We start from the raw sequence: 19,080 nt of genomic DNA on the forward strand, positions 1-19,080 counted from the left end.
CCACACCCCTAGCTATTACAGACCACACCCTTAGCTATTACAGGCCACACCCCTATCTATTACAGACCACACCCCTAGCTATTACAGACCACACCCCTATCTATTACAGGCCACACCCCTATCTATTACAGGCCACACCCCTAGTTATTACAGGCCACACCCCTAGTTATTAGACGGACGTAGCTCCTCCTTCTCCTCCAGCTTTACGCGGGCTGGTTTCCCGACCAACCAGCCTGTCTCAGCAGTGAAGGCAGACGGAGCAGTCTGTAAACACAGCCCAACATGGTGGCTCTGCTGCATTCCAGCTGCTCAGAAGTATTCAGAAGCCCGCTATCCAGGTCCATCAACCGGGAAGAAACGTTTGGTTTGCATAATTGCATTTACGTTAAGGGCATCATAATTCACATTCAGACACATTCACACACCCCATAAACACTATTCACCCCCTCACGGCGCTAGACGTAGCCGTACTTTGGAGATCAATACGTTATCAAGCACATTGGAAGTAGGAGACAAGCGCTTCTTTACCCAGTGTAAACAGACAGAATAATTTATTTCAGTTTCAGTTTGGAGTTTGGACATGACAGCAACAGTTGATGGAAACACCATGCAGTCTACGCAACAGAAACGTGCCTTCTCCTCTTCAAGGTCCTCCTCCCCTCCTCCACACTTTCTTCTCTCACTTAATGAGGAAGCTGAGAGGCAGAGAGAGAGAGAGAGAGAGAGAGAGAGAGAGAGAGAGAGAGAGAGAGAGAGAGAGAGAGAGAGAGAGAGAGAGAGAGAGAGAGAGAGAGAGAGAGAGAGAGAGAGAGAGAGAGAGAGAGATGATGGAGGGAGAGAAGCAGATTTCCCATGAGCAGAACCATTAACACAAGACGTTTGTTTGTTTTAAACGTGTGAGAACTCTTCGACACTCTTGAACATAGCAACCTCTGCCATTTTGTCCCTGTCACTTACAATACTTGTTTTTTAATTTAGAAAAAGGATTTTGCCTGTCCCCACCAAACCAGTTTGAGGAAGTTCTAATTTGCTTTGAACTCAAGTCGTGTTACTTTAGGAACGTCTCTGTTTCTTTTCAGAGAGACGTCCACGCACCGAAGTAGGGCCGCGGACACGTGTGTGTGTGTGTGTGTGTGTGTGTGTGTGTGTGTGTGTGTGTGTGTGTGTGTGTGTGTGTGTGTGTGTGTGTGTGTGTGTGTGTGTGTGAATTGGCATAAAGCACCGTTGGCGGGCAAAAGACGTTGTCAGACAAAATTCGCTGCGCGACAAGTTCGCCTGACATAACTGCACAGCGACAGATTATGATTTGTCGCGCAGCAACATTCGCCTTTTCGCGCAAACAGGCGAAACGTGTGTCTTTTGGTGTGAACACACAGTTATAAGGCTCATCACGGTGCTAGCTTCAAAACTTTCCCAGCGCTGCCACGAGCCGTAACCATGGGGATACCAGGTCCCCCTCCTCCCTGGTACGCTGAAACAGGTTTAAACGGCTGTAACAGTTTATCTGTCTGAACAGTTTTAACCATCTCACTGCAACACTTAACCGGTGAGCAAAGTCAACCAGTAACATGGAACCCAAACCAGAGGGGGGCCGTGTGGGCCGAGACTAAAGAGATGACGATGTGGTTTCTGGGACGGGTCCACGGTATTGCCTACATGTGTGCGTATTGATTTGATATCGTGAACAGCAGTGAGTGTGAACCACGCACATGGCTGTGCGAGCCTCGCTCGGTACAGAGGTGTTGCCATGGTTACCTGTAAGGGTATCCGTGGTACTTGGACCTGAAGATGGAGAGGAGGAAGCTGAAGAAGAACACCACCAGGCCCAGCCCCACCAGGCAGATGACTGTAGGAACGCACACACACACACACACACACACACACACACACACACACACACACACAGAAGCACACACGCACGCACACAAAAACATAAGTTAGGAATGGAGTTAAATATATATGCTATATACACTAGTCTATACACTACAACAGGCCTACTCAGAGATGACGGAGAAATGGGACAGAAAGGTGAAGTCATAGATCAACATTAAGGGATCCATACGGAGGCATATGGTCGCCTTAAGAACACAGCAGTGTCCAACTAAAGCACACGCTCTGCAATACACTGAGAGCGACACACACAGTCTGGGTACATCTGGGTAGGAAATACTGAGGGGAAAAGGAACCGCTTGAGCTTCAGATGAACCTTTGTTTAAACAGCAGTAGTCTTCAATTAGCACGCTAACGACGTGAGGGGGGCGGAGCTCCGTCGGCCGTCACTCAACCGCCACGTGGAGGAGATGTGCCTCTGGTCTGCTGGTAGTGTGTGTGTGTGTGTGTGTGTGTGTGTGTGTGTGTGTGTGTGTGTGTGTGTGTGTGTGTGTGTGTATTTATCCATTATAGTCATGCATCTGTCTATCTAGTACATCCATCCGTCTGTCTGTCTGTCTATCTAGTACATCCATCCATCCATCCATCCATCCATCCGTCTGTCTGTCTGTCTGTCTGTCCGTCTAGTACATCCATGCTTCTGTCTGTCTGTCTATCTAGTACATCCATCCATCCGTCTGTCTGTCTGTCCGTCCGTCTAGTACATCCATCCATCCATCCATCCGTCTGTCTGTCTGTCTGTCCGTCTAGTACATCCATCCTTCTTGCTATCACTGAATCCTTCCCCACCCATCTGGTACATATGATCTATACAATATGAGACACACATGGATCTGCTCTGGATCTATTAATAATGCAGGCTGTGTGTGCAGACGCCTGAACACACCTCTGTACCCCTAACGGGCTTGTAATGTGTGCATTCCTGTGTGTGTGTGTGTGTGTGTGTGTGTGTGTGTGTGTGTGTGTGTGTGTGTGTGCGGAGGTTAATCCCTCAGGAGTACGGTGTTAAATTAAAGTGTCGCCGAGGACTGATATTACTAATCAGGATTATGAAGAGAACTGTTCCACAGACCAAACAGGTGATGTCTTCAGCTCCCCCTGTGTGTGTGTGTGTGTGTGTGTGATAGAAAAGTCAATTTTACACTATTTTGTAGGTGTGACAAATGTATTATGAAGTTATGTGCGCAATGAATACGTGTGTTTGTGTGTATGTGTATGTGTGTGTGTGTGTGTGTGTGTGTGTGTGTGTGTGTGTGTGTGTGTGTGTGTGTGTGTTGAGGAGCATTGTGTGTGTTGAGGAGCATTCTGTCTGTGTTGAATAGCACTGTGTGTGTGGGCTTTATAGTGTTGTGAGGTATGGAATTAGAAGTATTCGCCACCTCTAGGTAATAATGTTCACTAGAAAAAAAGAAAAAGAAAAGCCGACCTAACAGGAGAGAGAAGTCACATATCTCAACACTCTCCCCCTCTCTCCTGCTGCAGTCTGAGTACATCTGCATGATAGGCCTCCCAAAATGGGACGAAAGACACAGCCGCACAGAGCAGGACGGAGAGGAGAGAGAGGAGAGGAGAGGAGGAGAGGACAGAGAGGGGAAAGAGGAGAGAGAGGAGAGGAGAGAGAGGACAGAGAGGAGAGAGAGGAGAAAGAGGAGAGAGAGAAGAGGAGAGGGCAGAGAGGACAGAGAGGAGAGGAGAGGAGAGAGAGGAGAGAAGAGGGCAGAGAGGAGAGAGGAGAAAGAGGACAGAGAGGAGAGGAGAGGAGAGGAGAAAGAGGAGAGGACAGAGAAGAGAAAAGGACACAGTGAGGTACAGAGAGGGAGGTGAAGAGAGACCGCAGGCTTTAGTAGGTGCTGATGTTGAAGGTGGAGGTTGTGTGGTGGAGGTGTATTGGTGATAGTTATGGAGGTGGTGGTGTTATTGGTGGTGGTGTTAGTGGTGGGGGTGTAGTGATGGTGGTGGAGGTCTTAGTGGTGGAGGTGGTGTTAGTAGTGGAGGTGTAGTGATGGTGGTGGAGGTGTTAGTGCTGGAGGTGTAGTGGTGGAGGTGGTGGTGTTAGTGCTGGAGGTTTAGTGGTGGTGGTGGAGGTGTAGTGGTGGAGGTGTAGTGATGGAGGTGGAGGTCTTAGTGGTGGAGGTGTAGTGATGGTGGTGGAGGTCTTAGTGGTGGAGGTGGTGTTAGTAGTGGAGGTGTAGTGATGGAGGTGGAGGTCTTAGTGGTGGAGGTGTAGTGATGGAGGTGTAGTGATGGTGGTGGAGGTCTTAGTGGTGGAGGTGTAGTGATGGAGGTGTAGTGATGGTGGTGGAGGTCTTAGTGGTGGAGGTGTAGTGATGGAGGTGTAGTGATGGTGGTGGAGGTCTTAGTGGTGGAGGTGTAGTGGTGGTGGAGGTCTTAGTGGTGGAGGTGTAGTGGTGGAGGTGTAGTGATGGTGGTGGAGGTCTTAGTGGTGGAGGTGGTGGTGTTAGTGCTGGAGGTAGAAGAGAGAGAGAGGACAGAGAGGCGAGAGAGGAGAGAGCGGAGAGGAGAGAGAGGACAGAGAAGAGAGACCAAAGGACAGAGAGGGAGGTGAAGAGAGACCGCAGGCTTTAGTAGGTGCTGATGTTGAAGGTGGAGGTGTATTGGTGATAGTTATGGAGGTGGTGGTGTTATTAGTGGAGGTGTAGTGATGGTGGTGGTGTTAGTGGTGGGGGTGTAGTGATGGTGGTGGTGTAGTGGTGGGGGTGTAGTGAGGGTGGTGGAGGTGGTGTTAGTAGTGGAGGTGTAGTGGTGGTGGTGGAGGTGTTAGTGCTGGAGGTGTAGTGGTGGTGGAGGTGTAGTGATGGTGGTGGAGATGTTAGTAGTGGAGGTTTAGTGGTGGAGGTGTGGTGGTGGTGGTGGTGGTGGTGGTAGAGGTGTAGAGGTGGAGGTGTAGTGGTGGAGGTGGTGTAGTGGTGGAGGTGGAGGTGTAGTGGTGGAGGTGGTGGTGGTGGAGGTGTAGTGGTGGTGGTGGAGGTGTAGTAGTGGGGGTGTAGTAGTGGGGGTGTAGTAGTGGGGGTGTAGTGGTCGAGATGTAGTGGTGGTGGTGGAGGTGTAGTGGTGGAGATGTTAGTAGTGGGGGTGTAGTGGTGGTGGAGGTGTAGTAGTGGAGGTGTAGTGGTGGAGGTGTAGTAGTGGGGGTGTAGTTGTGGTGGAGGTGTAGTAGTGGGGGTGTAGTGGTGGTGGAGGTGTTAGTAGTGGGGGTGTAGTGGTGGTGGAGGTGTTAGTAGTGGGGGTGTAGTGGTGGTGGAGGTGTTAGTAGTGGAGGTGTAGTGGTGGAGGTGTTAGTGGTGGTGGTGGTGGTGGTGGTAGAGGTGTAGTGGTGGAGGTGGAGGTGTAGTGGTGGAGGTGGTGTAGTGGTGGAGGTGGAGGTGTAGTGGTGGAGGTGGTGGTGGTGGAGGTGTAGTGGTGGTGGTGGAGGTGTAGTAGTGGGGGTGTAGTAGTGGGGGTGTAGTAGTGGGGGTGTAGTGGTCGAGATGTAGTGGTGGTGGTGGAGGTGTAGTGGTGGAGATGTTAGTAGTGGGGGTGTAGTGGTGGTGGAGGTGTAGTAGTGGAGGTGTAGTGGTGGAGGTGTAGTAGTGGAGGTGTAGTGGTGGAGGTGTAGTAGTGGGGGTGTAGTGGTGGTGGAGGTGTTAGTAGTGGAGGTGTAGTGGTGGAGGTGTAGTGGTGGAGGTGTTAGTAGTGGAGGTGTAGTGGTGGAGGTGTAGTGGTGGAGGTGTTAGTAGTGGAGGTGTAGTGGTGGAGGTGTAGTGGTGGAGGTGTTAGTAGTGGAGGTGTAGTGGTGGAGGTGTAGTGGTGGAGGTGTAGTGGTGGAGGTGTAGTGGTGGAGGTGTAGTGGTGGAGGTGTTAGTAGTGGAGGTGTAGTGGTGGAGGTGTAGTGGTGGAGGTGTAGTAGTGGAGGTGTAGTGGTGGAGGTGTAGTAGTGGGGGTGTAGTAGTGGAGGTGTAGTGGTGGTGGAGGTGTAGTAGTGGAGGTGTAGTAGTGGGGGTGTAGTGGTGGTGGAGGTGTAGTGGTGGAGGTGTTAGTGGTGGAGGTGTAGTAGTGGGGGTGTAGTGGTGGTGGAGGTGTAGTGGTGGTGGAGGTGTAGTAGTGGGGGTGTAGTGGTGGTGGAGGTGTTAGTAGTGGAGGTGTAGTGGTGGAGGTGTAGTGGTGGAGGTGTTAGTAGTGGAGGTGTAGTGGTGGAGGTGTAGTGGTGGAGGTGTTAGTAGTGGAGGTGTAGTGGTGGAGGTGTAGTGGTGGAGGTGTTAGTAGTGGAGGTGTAGTGGTGGAGGTGTAGTGGTGGAGGTGTAGTGGTGGAGGTGTAGTGGTGGAGGTGTAGTGGTGGAGGTGTTAGTAGTGGAGGTGTAGTGGTGGAGGTGTAGTGGTGGAGGTGTAGTAGTGGAGGTGTAGTGGTGGAGGTGTAGTAGTGGGGGTGTAGTAGTGGAGGTGTAGTGGTGGTGGAGGTGTAGTAGTGGAGGTGTAGTAGTGGGGGTGTAGTGGTGGTGGAGGTGTAGTGGTGGAGGTGTTAGTGGTGGAGGTGTAGTAGTGGGGGTGTAGTGGTGGTGGAGGTGTAGTGGTGGAGGTGTTAGTGGTGGAGGTGTAGTAGTGGGGGTGTTAGTAGTGGAGGTGTAGTGGTGGTATCCGGGGTATCCTTGGCCTACTGGTTAAGGAATTGGACCGGTAACCGGAAGGTGGCCGGTTCCAATCCTGACCAGCAAAAATATGGACAGGGGGAGTGGTTGTGCAGCACTCTTCTACGAAACCCCCACTTGCTCCCCGGGCGCTGCGCTGCTCCAGGTGTTCACCGGCTCCCGATGGGTCAAAAGCAGAGAAAGAATTTCCCCCAAAAAGGGACAATAAAGGGTAACTTAACTTAGTGGAGGAGGTGGTGGTAGGGGAATAATTACATGCCTGAGTTTGGGTGATAATTACAGGTGTGTGCGTGTGTGTGTGTGTGTGTGTGTGTGTGTGTGTGTGTACGCGTGAAGTGGTGTGTGTTTGTTTGCGTGTGCGGGGCGTCATTATCTTTTTAATTACAACTCTGAGTTCTCAACAACTCTAAGAGACTGCGTGGGAGAAACAGAATTCTTTCTTCTCGTCAGCGTGTGCCTTCACGTGCGCTTCCATTCCGCGGCGTGTGTGTAACCCTGCACGTGTGTGTTCATCTGTACCCTGCCTTCATGTGTCTGCCCTGCCTGAACTGTGCGCGCGTTGCAGGGATTTCAATGGAGACGCAGGGAGGAGAAGCTTCAGTTCACCGCACACACGTGAAGCAGGCTGGATTAAAAACGGGCGCCTTGTGTTTAATCGACAGTCACAGACCTGAAGAACGAGCCCTTGTAGCCACGCTAAAGGGAGAGAGAGCGCTCTGCCTCCCAACGTCCTCCCGTCAACAGGAAGTGGCCCCGGGGGCGTCAGGATGGCGTTAACGCCCGGGCCGGTGACATGGTCATGATGAAAGTGTCTCTCCATGCAGACACCACAACCCGACCTCCTCAGCAGGGTGCCGCTGGACACCTTGACTGGCGTCCGGTAGAACGAAGCCTTCTTCAGTGAACGGGGGGGCGAGCAGCGCTGCCGGGAGGCCCGCGAGATGATTGGCTGAGCCTCCTGAAGCGTGACCTCACATGCGTCCACGGGCCAAAAGGACAGCCGTGCAAGACACAGGTCCCGACGGTGGTGGGACAGGACAGAGCGCGGAATGGTTGTGTGTTTCAGTCTGCACCAGCCATGATAAAATGTCCAGCGTCTCAAGGCAGCTCCAGGAATCTAGGAAGTAGGAATGAACCTGAAGAGATCCACTGGCCTCAGTGGGTGGGGGGGGGGGTGATCAATTCATGGCATTTCCCACTGAACATGGGCCTTTGGCTGATTCTAGAACAGTATTTATTCTAATTCCACGTGGGCTCTGTCTCTTGCCCCTGCAATGTTTGCGTCAGCTGTTTTGCGTCGATTTGAAAATGGAAGCCTAAGTCACCTTAGCAAGGAGTGATTGGTTACATGCCTGCAGTGAACCATTTAAATGGTAATGTACGGTAACCGAGAGAGAGAGAGAAAGGGAGAGAGCGAGAGAGAGCGCTATATAGCTGGGGAAGGAGAGACATTTTTGTAGCTTTAATACATTTCCCATGCAGTCTGTGGCTAGTGTCAGCTCTATATCAGGTACACATTATAGCAGAGCGCGCGAGAGCGAGAGAGAGAGAGAGAGAGACTTACTCCTTCTCTTGCCCACATCTCCTTTGGAGGTAGCCGCCTCGTTCAACAGCACCATCCCCATGGTGATGGCTGCATCTGGGATACAGTTGTCAAGGGAACAACACAAGCTGGACTTGCAGGCTGTCTCGGGGAGACCAGCTGCTACTGCAGGCGCGCACACGCACACGCACACACACACACACATGCACACACACACTCACACGAGGCAGAGGTGGCTAGTTCCATGGCCTGATGTAAAGCTCCATCAGGCCTTTATAGCTGGTGGTCAGACCAGCCCAGCGGCCGGCCAGTGGGCCCCGCCCTGGCGGGACGTCCCAGTCTGGGGACGGGAGGTGGGGTCTCCCTGGGGTCGCCAGAGCACCACCTCTACTGCTTGTAGGATTCATACGCCTGAATGTGATGCCAAAGAGTGGAGGAGGATTGGATGTGATTCTACACTGACTGGACTGACATGAGATCCGGTGGAGTTCCAGCAGAGCTGACCCCAGATAAGCAGCGTCACATCGGGGTGCTCCTTAACCCCTCCTTTCCCTGACAGGCGGCTGAAGGTTTGTGAACGACTAGTTGACCAGTATATGAAAAGCGTTTTACCATTCTCTTACAACGCCACAACAGCTTATAATGGGGGCTGGTCTCTTCACCGCTGATATTGCTCTGCGCTTTGTTTATCGGTAATACATTCATAGTTTTTATTCTATACCTAATTAAAACAAGATATCTAAAAGAAGTCATTAAAAGATCAAATCACAAAGACTTGACCTTATGGGGTGAAGATCGCTGTTGGGAATTAAGTAATAATTAGATGAACGAGTCAAATGTTAAAACTACACATCATCTAACGCTAGTTTATGATCATTAAAACAAGGTCAATTCTTATAAGTGAATATAAAAGGCCTTTCTGGCAGTGCCCAGCCACCACAGGGGTGTGTGCACATTAATGATAATGCGTTTGTGTGTGTTTGTGTCTACTTGCGTCCGTCAGTGTATGTGTGTTTGTATCTTTGCTACACGCCTCATTTTCACGTGTGTCAGCCTGTGTTGATGTGTGCACATGCAATTATACATAAGCAGGGGTGTGTGTGTGTGTGTGTGTGTGTGTGTGTGTGTACATGTTTAAGGAACGTTTTACAATTCCAATGCTTTTGATGGGAAGCAGAATGGGGCTGCTGGGATATTGTTATTGTATTAAATGTAAATCAAATCATACCCAGCACTCCAGACAGACATTTGCAAATGGTTTGAATTGAACAGGAAATGAGTTTTCAGTGAAAACAATCTGTTGGACAATAAACAATGGTTAAGTGATGTGGGTCAATTGACACATATTACACGCATAATCACGCACACATTGACACACTGACACACGCACACGCAGAAGGATACTCAGCAGCAGAATGATGTGGGACTCAGCCACAAACTGGGCCTGACTGCTGCCGTGGATGTAACTCTGGAAGAGAGAGAGAGAGATTTATTCAGAAAATGTTGATCTAAGGCTGACCGCAGAAACGTGAATTGATCACTTTTCCTCAAACCAGGAAGGAGCTCATCCTTTCATGACGGCAGGAAGCATCAGGGAAAGAGAGTAGCTCCATTACGTACTATCTCCGTTCTGCAGAAGACACATACCAATTTTGTCAGTTTTCCTTAATGGGCTCCTGTGTGTGTGTGTGTGTGTGTGTGTGTGTGTGTGTGTGTGTGTGTGTGTGTGTGTGTGTGTGTGTGTGTGTTGTAAGTCAGAGAGAAGGCACATGTGTGGGCAGGCACGGTGGTTTGTGTTTCATCGAGTGGGCAGCAGGTCATCCTAACCCTAGAGCATAACCCCCCCACACACACACACGCACGCACACACACACAAACTCAACACACAACCACGCACGTGTGTTCAAATTAAACACACACAAACACACACACACTACCACCGCATGAATATTCTGTCTCTATCTTATCTGTTATTGTGAACTAGTAATGGAAACAAAATATTTGCATTTTGTTGTATTGTATTCAATGGCAAGTTTGAGCATAATGCAAACTAATTGAATTATTTAATGGTGCATATAAACTGGTTCTTTGTGTTTATTTAACATTTATTTATTCAGGAAGATAAACACCTCTTCTGCAAGAGACACCTGATGTCTCTGAGTCCAGTGTTACACTGCGCTTGTTAAGCCCTTTTAAAGTACTTTAAGACAAGCTCAAAGCACTCATTATGCATTCAGACGCGGGAATAAAGGCCGGAGAGGGGGAGGATAAAGAGGAGAGAGGGGGGTGATAAAGGGGAGAGAGGGGGAGGATACTGATCTCCTGTGCGTTCTTTGTTCTTGGGAGGCTGTGAGAACGTCATCCAGCCAGCCCGGCCTGTCTGGCGAGGGGGGCTAACCTGTCAGGACCCGTCGGTCGGCCTTGGCGTTCTGTCGATGGCAGAGTGTGTCGGCCCGGGGTCAGGTTCCCGGGATCATTTGTACTTTTGCACATTTTGTTCTAACACGGCGAAGACAATATCAATGCAAAAACGGCTCAAATGAAAGCAGCCCCCGTCTCCTTTTCCTATGTTGTTGTGTTGCTGTTGAGCATGTGTTGTTGTCGTAGCGATGCAGACCCTCCAGCCCTCCCCTGGTCTCAGTCTACATGGACACCCCTGGCGTCTCTCCTGCTGGCTCTCTTTGCTATTCAGAGAGGCGGTCTCACGGCAGTGTGAGGCGCCTTGCAGGAGGCTGTCTGGGCCTCTGACAGACACACTCTGGCGGAGCGTCAATATTTGATTGCGGGGGTGAAACTATGGATATGAACGCTGTCAGGCGGCGCCGCGTTCCCCCGCCGTCGGAGACAGGCAGCTTGTGCTTGGAGGGCTGCGACGCGCGTATTGATTTAGCCGTCTGCTGCAGGGCTCCACGTCAGGACGGATGTGAACAGACATGTATGGATGCAGACAGAGGCACGCACGCACACGCACACACACACACACACACACGCATTTAACATACGTGCACACACACACACACACACACACACACCTTTAACATACAACAGTCCACTAGCATGAAGAATCCCTGGTTCCAGGGCTGACCACTTGTAATGAATCTGATGGACTAGAGAGGTGAGTGAGAGTGTTCTGCTCTGCATTGTGAGCTCTGGTTTGGCGCCCCCTCTGGCCTGTTGAATTGTGTCACGGCGTTTCCCAGCCTCACCAGAAAGGAGAGTTCAGTACTGCTACAGTTTAGTTTGGGTGCCCTGCGTAAGCAACGACAGGGAGTATTCTAAAACGTTTGTTAGTACATCTTATTTCAATATCAATAGTATATTGTGTAACGATGATGTAGCGTGGGTACTAAGTGCTGTGGAGCAGCCCAGCCCCTGAAGCATGTGGTTTAGTTTTCTGTATTTACTGTAGGAAAAGATTATATTTGAGTGTAATTAGTACTATGTAGCTAGGTAATATTTGTATATCCTTAATCTATTTCTAATAGTTCCAAGTTTCTACTAGTTGTACAAAGTGTGTATTGACTTGGATTGGATTCTTTATTGTCTATCTGAATAAACCTGGATCTCAGGAGGCTGTTTCCTGACTGGGGTCTGGATGTGTGAATGTGGTGGGAGGACCTGAAGGAGGACAGTGCAGAGAGAGAGAGAAGGGACCAACATTTGATGTTTTATGAATAATTATCTTTGCATTTCCCACGCCTGATGCCACTGAGATGCATGGCCGTGAGTGGGTGAATGACAAGCGACAAGAGATGAGTCATAAATGAGAGGAGCATCTGAGATCTCATGGCCTGCTTCAGAGACCAGCACCAGCACAACAGACCTGTTCCCAGTGCCCACCTGCGGAGAGACGGCCGGGGGCCACAGAGGGCCCTCACAATGAGCTCTTGGTCCTACTGCACCTTAACAAGCACCCGGTCCTTACAAGACGCTCATGGAAACACATGGAAATGCCTGTGTGGCAAACGTCTCTAATTATATACGGTTTAAAACATTAATAACCAAGGGGTATCCCTCTCCCTCTTCTTGGCACGTGAATAGATGTTATTGGAGTGGTTACGTATGTTAAACGCCACGGATGTTTGATACCCAGTGCACAGCGCTGGCTCCTCACGGATGTCAGTGTATCGTGTATGTGTGTAAGTGTATGTCAATTTGTGAATAATTGCATGTGTGTGTGTGTGTGGCTTGTGTGTGTGTGGGTGGGTTTGGAGTAAGAGCAGCTTACTTGTGTTAACAAAACACTGAACATTGTTGTGTGTGTGTGTGTATGTTGTGCGCAGGTATCCGATGTGAACGGTGCTTCTCTATACCCACAGTGTGTTTCCCTTTGCATTCCTCTTTGACTGACACATTGAACACTTAGTCATGGCAGATAGTCTACGCATGCGCTCACCGAAATTAGCCCAACTTCAATATAAAGCATTGAAGATAAACAGCATGAGAAGCCAACGCTATTTATCTAGCCTACTCTGGATGCAGGGAGATACCGCTCTAACCATGTGGTCGCAATAAGAAAACAATGATAGAAAATCAAATAGGTTTCCTAATATACTAATATCCTAGTATTTATTATTTTGCCAGTATTACTGTATTTTCAAGTAAGCTGTGTGTGTGTGTTAGTTTGTGAATACATTGACATTAAAAGGTCTTGTTTACATAAGTAGAAAATCCTATTGCTTCAAGCAGCCAATTTGTCAGACTCTCAAACAAATTAAGGCAGCTCCGAACATGTGCATATACCGGCCTGCCCGGCACATAAAGACTTGAGTGCACACACACACACACACACACACACACACACACACACACACACACACACACACACACACACACACACACACACACACACACACACACACACACACACACACGTCTCTCTCTCTCTCTCTCCGCTGCTTGATGCAGTCTCTCGGAGGCCATCAGTGGCGGCGGGCCGTGCTAATAGCTAGCAGCCAGATAACCTTTACAAATAGCTCCACAGCGCTGCCGGCCCAGTCGCCGGGCGCCCGCCTCCTGTAAACGCCGGCTCACATGGTTTGTTAAATTGTGCAGCGACTTGTGTGTATGCGTGTATATTGCGTTTAGTGTGCATGTTTGCGTTTCGCTGTGCCTGTGTGTGTATGTTTGCAAGTGTGTGTGTGTGTGTGTGTGTGTGTGTGTGTAATTGTGAGTGTGTGTGTGTGTGTGTTTATGATGTTCATTTGTTTTGATTTTGTTTCAGTAAAAGGTCACAAGCCAATGAGACAGAAAGAGAGAGAACTTGAGAGAGTGAAAGAAAACAGAAAGAGAAAGAGACAGAAGGAGAGAGAGATAAGGGTACCCACTTCACAGGAAAAGGCAGTGTGTGTGTGTGTGTGTGTGTGTGTGTGTGTGTCCAGATGAATATTATGAAGGACATATATGCACGTTGTGTGTGGACTGTATTGCCTCCTCTAGAAGACGAGGACGGGTCCAGGTGGAGCTCTGGCCTCAACCCTCTGTGTGTGGTTCAGGGATGACACTCACACACTCACACACCCCCATCTCTAAACGGATTCATCTCTGACACTTCATTCAGCCGTTTGGATTCGTGTTCCTGGTTTAATCATGACCCTGTTAGCATGCGTCCAGTCATGGGAGCGAGTCCCTCCAGGTCCTCTCTGACCTCGTCACCTTTACACACTCCTCCACCTCCACCCAACACAGAGAGCTGGTGGGGGCAGGGTGTGACAGCAAACGACGGTGTGTGTGTGTGAACAAGCATGATGGCGGGGGAGTGTTTGGCGGTGCGCGTAGAGCTGTAAACATGTTATTAGGGAATAAACGCTGGCTTGTATGCAAACAATATTGCAAGTCATAAATATTTACACGTACATTCATATATGGGGCGACAAATGGAGCGAAGACATTCATGTGTGTGTCTGTGTGGGTGGCACAGGACATCGTTACACACAATGGGCCTCAAAGGACCCTATTCAAGGTGATTTTTATCACTTACACAATGCAATTATTAAGCTGCATGTGTTACAGATTCATAAGGAGATTGACTGTCAATCCGAATTGGACGTATTTCTTCCATCCCTTATTGGACCTGGCAATGTTGCATATTTTTTAAGGATGTTACTGCAATCCAAATTTGAGAGAGTTTTTAAAATGGGTGTTCTTTAATGGAAATATACAGTTGAGGAATTAACAATTACTTTTTGGCTCCGTCTCTAGTTTGTGTGTGTGTGAGCGAGCAGAATATTCGCTACAGTTTGTGTCTGCTTGGCCGCACCATAAGCCTGCTGACAAATCCTCCGATATAGTGTACCTGGCCTCATAGCTCGCTGTGAATTTGGAGGAATTACACTGCCAGGGCTTCGAGAGAGAGAGAGAGAGAGAGAGAGAGAGAGAGAGAGAGAGAGAGAGAGAGAGAGAGAGAGAGAGAGAGAGAGAGAGAGAGAGAGAGAGAGAATACATAATCTGCATGGTCTCTGCATGATTAATGTACACAATGTCGCCGCTCGCGCGTGCGCGTGCGTATGTGTGTACAAACACACACCGTGAAGTAAAAGTAAGTAAGTAAATACACAGTCACCTCCAGCACCCAGTGTAAACACTAATGTGTACATTGATGTATTCCTAAACCTTGTCAACACTATGCTCCCAGCGCTCACTGACCTGCTCGGGCCACTGAAATCCACCCTTCTCAGTTCAAACATTCAAATCTAAACAGGCAGTAGCGCTGGGCTCAACCAGACAACAGCACACTAGTCTCCCCAAGTGCAAGGTCATTGCTGAGGAATGGTGTTTCAGCCTCTCATTCTGCAGGGGGACTACGTTCTCTCTACCCTATGGACTCAGACCTCCCCGGCTCCATGGGAACCAGGACTAGGGCTCTCGGGTCCTGGTCTACAAGCTGGGCTACAGGGGCTGGGGGGGGGGGGGGTCTTGTCTCTCTACTCTTTGTTGGGGTAGAGGAGGACTAGAGAATGGGAGGATTGCGGAAAGCGAGAGAACTTTCTAAGTCAAGAACATCATCGTGTGTTTTCTTCTAGAAATACAAATGGTATCTTTTGTATCGTCTGCCGTGGAAGCAGACACACGATTCAATAAGAAATAGATTCATGTGAATATCAGCGTCCTTTCTTCTGCAACACTTGTATTGTCAGGAAGACTCAGAAGCGCAAACTTAGTGGAAGAAAATCGAAAAATGGTGCATCAGTGTCTGAAGCCAGGCGGACACACAAGGAGGAGCTGTGGAGGACTAAGAACTGAGGGATTCAAAAGCCCACGGAGGGCTGGGAGCCAACACCACTTGCTGCTGTGGTGGCAGGTGGATCTTTGGTTGTTGTGTGTATCACCAAAGTTGAACGTTCTGTTTGTATTATGTTATTTTAAGAATGCTTTATGTGCACTTGCACATATTGTGTGTTTGCATGTAGAAAGAAAGTGTGTGTGAGTATAAAGTGCAGACATAGATTAGTATTTGTGTGTGTATGTGTGTGTGTGTGGACGGAGATAGTGTGTGTGTGTCCATAGGGAATGACTGGCCTGCACGAAGTAGCCAGTGTTGCTGACCTTTTCCCCATGGCCGTGATAAGAGAGGGCGTTAAAGCAGAGGAAGAAAAACACCAGCATTATTCATCACTGTTTATGTGTGTGTGTGTGTGTGTGTGTGTGTGTGTGTGTGTGTGTGTGTGTGTGTGTGTGTGTGTGTGTGTGTGCGTGTGTGTGTGCTATTTCCTGAAGCTAGATTATATATAGACCTGGCCACTCCTGGAGCACTCAAAAAGAGTCATTTCAGCCTCTTTCAAATTCCACACTGTTCTACATGAGGACGCTGGTCCTAAAAGTATCTCCAACACCCCACCTCCAGTCACGACGCCACCACTGACACACACACACACCACTGACACACACACACACACACACACATCACTGACACACACACCACTGACACACACACACACACACACTACTGACACACACACACAACTGACACACACACACCACTGACACACACACCACTGCCAAACACACTACTGACACACACACACACACACACACACACACACATCACTGACACACACACCACTGACACACTCACACACACTACTGACACACACACACAACTGACACACACACACCACTGACACACACACCACTGACACACACACCACTGACATACACACACACACCTTACAGACATAAACACTACTGACACAGACACTACTGACATACACATACTACTGACACACACACACTACTGACATACACACACACTACTGACACATGCCCACTACTGACACACACACACACACTACTGACATACCCAGTACTGAATCACACACTACTGACATACCCAGTACTGAAACACACACTACTGACATACCCAGTACTGAATCACACACTACTGACATACCCAGTACTGAATCACACACTACTGACATACCCAGTACTGAAACACACACTACTGACATACCCAGTACTGAAACACACACTACTGACATACCCAGTACTGAAACACACACTACTGACATACCCAGTACTGAATCACACACTACTGACATACCCAGTACTGAAACACACACTACTGACATACCCAGTACTGAAACACACACTACTGTAACACACACTACTGACATGCTGTGGTCATCTCCCTAGCCTCTGGCTCAGGCGTTTTTGTGTTTGTGTTAGAAGGACAGGTTTAGAGAATTGTGTTCCCATACAGACATGTCAAAGGCTGACCAGCTGAATGTATTCTCTCTCTCTCTCTCTCCCTTTTTATTTCTGGATGGCGTCCCAGCCGCCTAGACAAATATACTCTCCCTACCACGCGCACTCTTATACTCCAGCTGTCACTCTGACACCCACCCACACACACACACACACACACACACACAGCCCTGACAGGGACCATGTGACAGCTGGCCCGCAGTGTATCAGCAGAGGTCTGTAGACCAAGCACAAGCACAGATGGTGCCCATCACCTATCAGACTCACACGTGCACTAACGAGCACACGCACACAGATGTCCAGCCTCCTGCTCCCCCTCGCAGAGCCCTGGGACCGGCCGAGAGGAGAGGAGGACCACACCTACCACTTGTCCGTTCTGGGGGTTCTTGTGGGCGTAGGGAGGTCCTCTGATGTGGTTCCACATCTGTCCTGACGTCATGGCGAACACCACACACTGTGAAGGACACAGGCTCTTAGTTCTCTCTGCTATTCCATGCGCCAGCAGTGTGTGTGTGTGTGTGTGTGTGTGAAGCAACACACAGGCCTGGGTTGTGGAGCGACCTTCTGTCATTCAGTCAGGTTGCGTGTGTGCTGTTGTGTGTGATTGAGTGTGAGTGTGAGTGTGTGTGTGTGTGTGTGTGTGTGCAGTCTGTGTGTGTGTGTGTGTGTGTGTGTGTGTGTGTGTGTGTGTGTGTGTGCGTGTGCGTGCGACCCACAAGGGCAGCCATGGCCCAACCGGTCTTGTTGTAGATGAACTCCAGGTTGTTGCGGTGCAGGTATGCATGTCTGTCTCCGTGCCTGTGAGCCTGTGCGTGTGTGTGTGTGTGGTTGTGCGTGCAGGTGTGTGTGCCTCTGCGTCCGTGTGCGGTCTGTGTGTGTGTGTGTGTGTGTGTGCGTGTGCGTGCGACCCACCAGGGCAGCCATGGCCCAACCGGTCTTGTTGTAGATGAACTCCAGGTTGTTGCGGCGCAGGTACAGCAGACCCCCCACCAGGGACACAGCAGAGCCAGGGCTATGGTGCCAGAGTAGTTAGGCGGACGGAACACACGGATCTGAGGGAGAGGGGGAGTGAGAAAGGGAAAGAGAGTGAAAGAGAGCGAGAGAGAGAGAGAGAGAGAGAGAGAGAGCGAGAGAGCGAGAGAGAGAGCGAGCGGTTGAGAGGGACAGAGAGAGAGGGGGAGAGGGAGGGGGGAGAGACATAGTGAGAGAGAGACATAAGCCGATTTTCACATATGTCCTCCGTCTTATCTCTGCATTTGTAGATTGGGAGGTTCGACCGTGAGGGTCATTCACACTTATTCACACTTGATGACCGATAGGCGGACATCGGTTCAGTCGTTCAGTCATCAGTAGAATCTCCGGCTGGTTTAGGGGGGCGGGCTCGCAAGGGGCGGGTTATGACGTAGGGTCTCTGTTTGTTTTGGTTTGACCGCAGACAGCACGGAGGTAGAACGGGCAGAACTCATCGCGATCATCTTAAATGTTAACATCCGCATCGATCGATGAAGGATTGGAGCATGAGTTGTGTGTGTGTGTGTGTGTGTGTGTGTGTGTGTGTGTGTGTGTGTGTGTGTGTGTGTGTGTGAGAGTGGACGAGCGAGGAGAGTGAGCAGTAGCGTGTGTCAGTTTAGTGAAGTAATGAACGAGTCCGGTTGTGTCAAGAATCGGTGGCTGCTTCATTCCGACCATATTCAAACCTATAAGCACACTCACTGCCGGTCAAAGTGAAGGGTGTTCCCCCCGAGAGAACATCGGCCCTGGAGGGAACGTCTCCCCTGTGCTCCTCGACTACTGTCTGGGAGCCGACAGCAGGTAAGGTGTAACATAAAAATAAAAAAAAACATTTTCTATATACGCGAACAGCTGTGAAGTCATGTACTGTCATTTATTGTATGATGTGTACTTTGAGGGTTACGATAAGACCTATCATTTAGCGTTCACCACGAATGACTCTGAAAAGCAGTGCCACATTTAAATATTTTTTAAACCATTCAGCGGACAAAGGGCAACAGGCTGATTATCGTTTAGGGTGCCACTCAAAGACATGCAAACGTAGACCGAAGCGTCATCAACACGCCCACTCAACTGGTGTGAAATGCCGACATTCTACTGCTCATTCACATATAAGGTAATTAACATTTCCGCCGGCTAAAAGTCTTTATTCAGGAGGTCCAACGTCAGGATATGTCATTGACATATACGGCCCGTCGGGAGAACAGCGGGAGAATAGCGGGTTGTACGTCCATATGTGAAAGCAGCGATAGAGTTAGCTGGAAACAAACTGAATCCTCACACAGGTTT

At 49.5% G+C, this 19,080-nt stretch overlaps 1 protein-coding gene across 1 annotated transcript; it reads right to left on the bottom strand.

The window, feature by feature from the left end:
• Positions 1-527: 527 nt before the first annotated feature.
• On the bottom strand, positions 528-17,831 carry LOC311372779 (dolichyl-diphosphooligosaccharide--protein glycosyltransferase subunit TUSC3-like; the record flags this gene model as incomplete). The annotated part of the gene is given in 7 exon segments (XM_084489722.1): positions 528-695; positions 1,756-1,846; positions 8,098-8,172; positions 9,481-9,544; positions 17,144-17,233; positions 17,692-17,780; positions 17,783-17,831. Coding segments are annotated over 7 exon segments (474 nt in total), but the record flags the coding sequence as incomplete, so codon positions are not given.
• Between the last annotated feature and the right edge of the window lie 1,249 nt (positions 17,832-19,080).

Source organism: Micromesistius poutassou, assembly GCF_964030765.1.
Source record: "Micromesistius poutassou genome assembly, contig: SCAFFOLD_439, whole genome shotgun sequence".
NCBI lineage: Eukaryota > Metazoa > Chordata > Actinopteri > Gadiformes > Gadidae > Micromesistius > Micromesistius poutassou.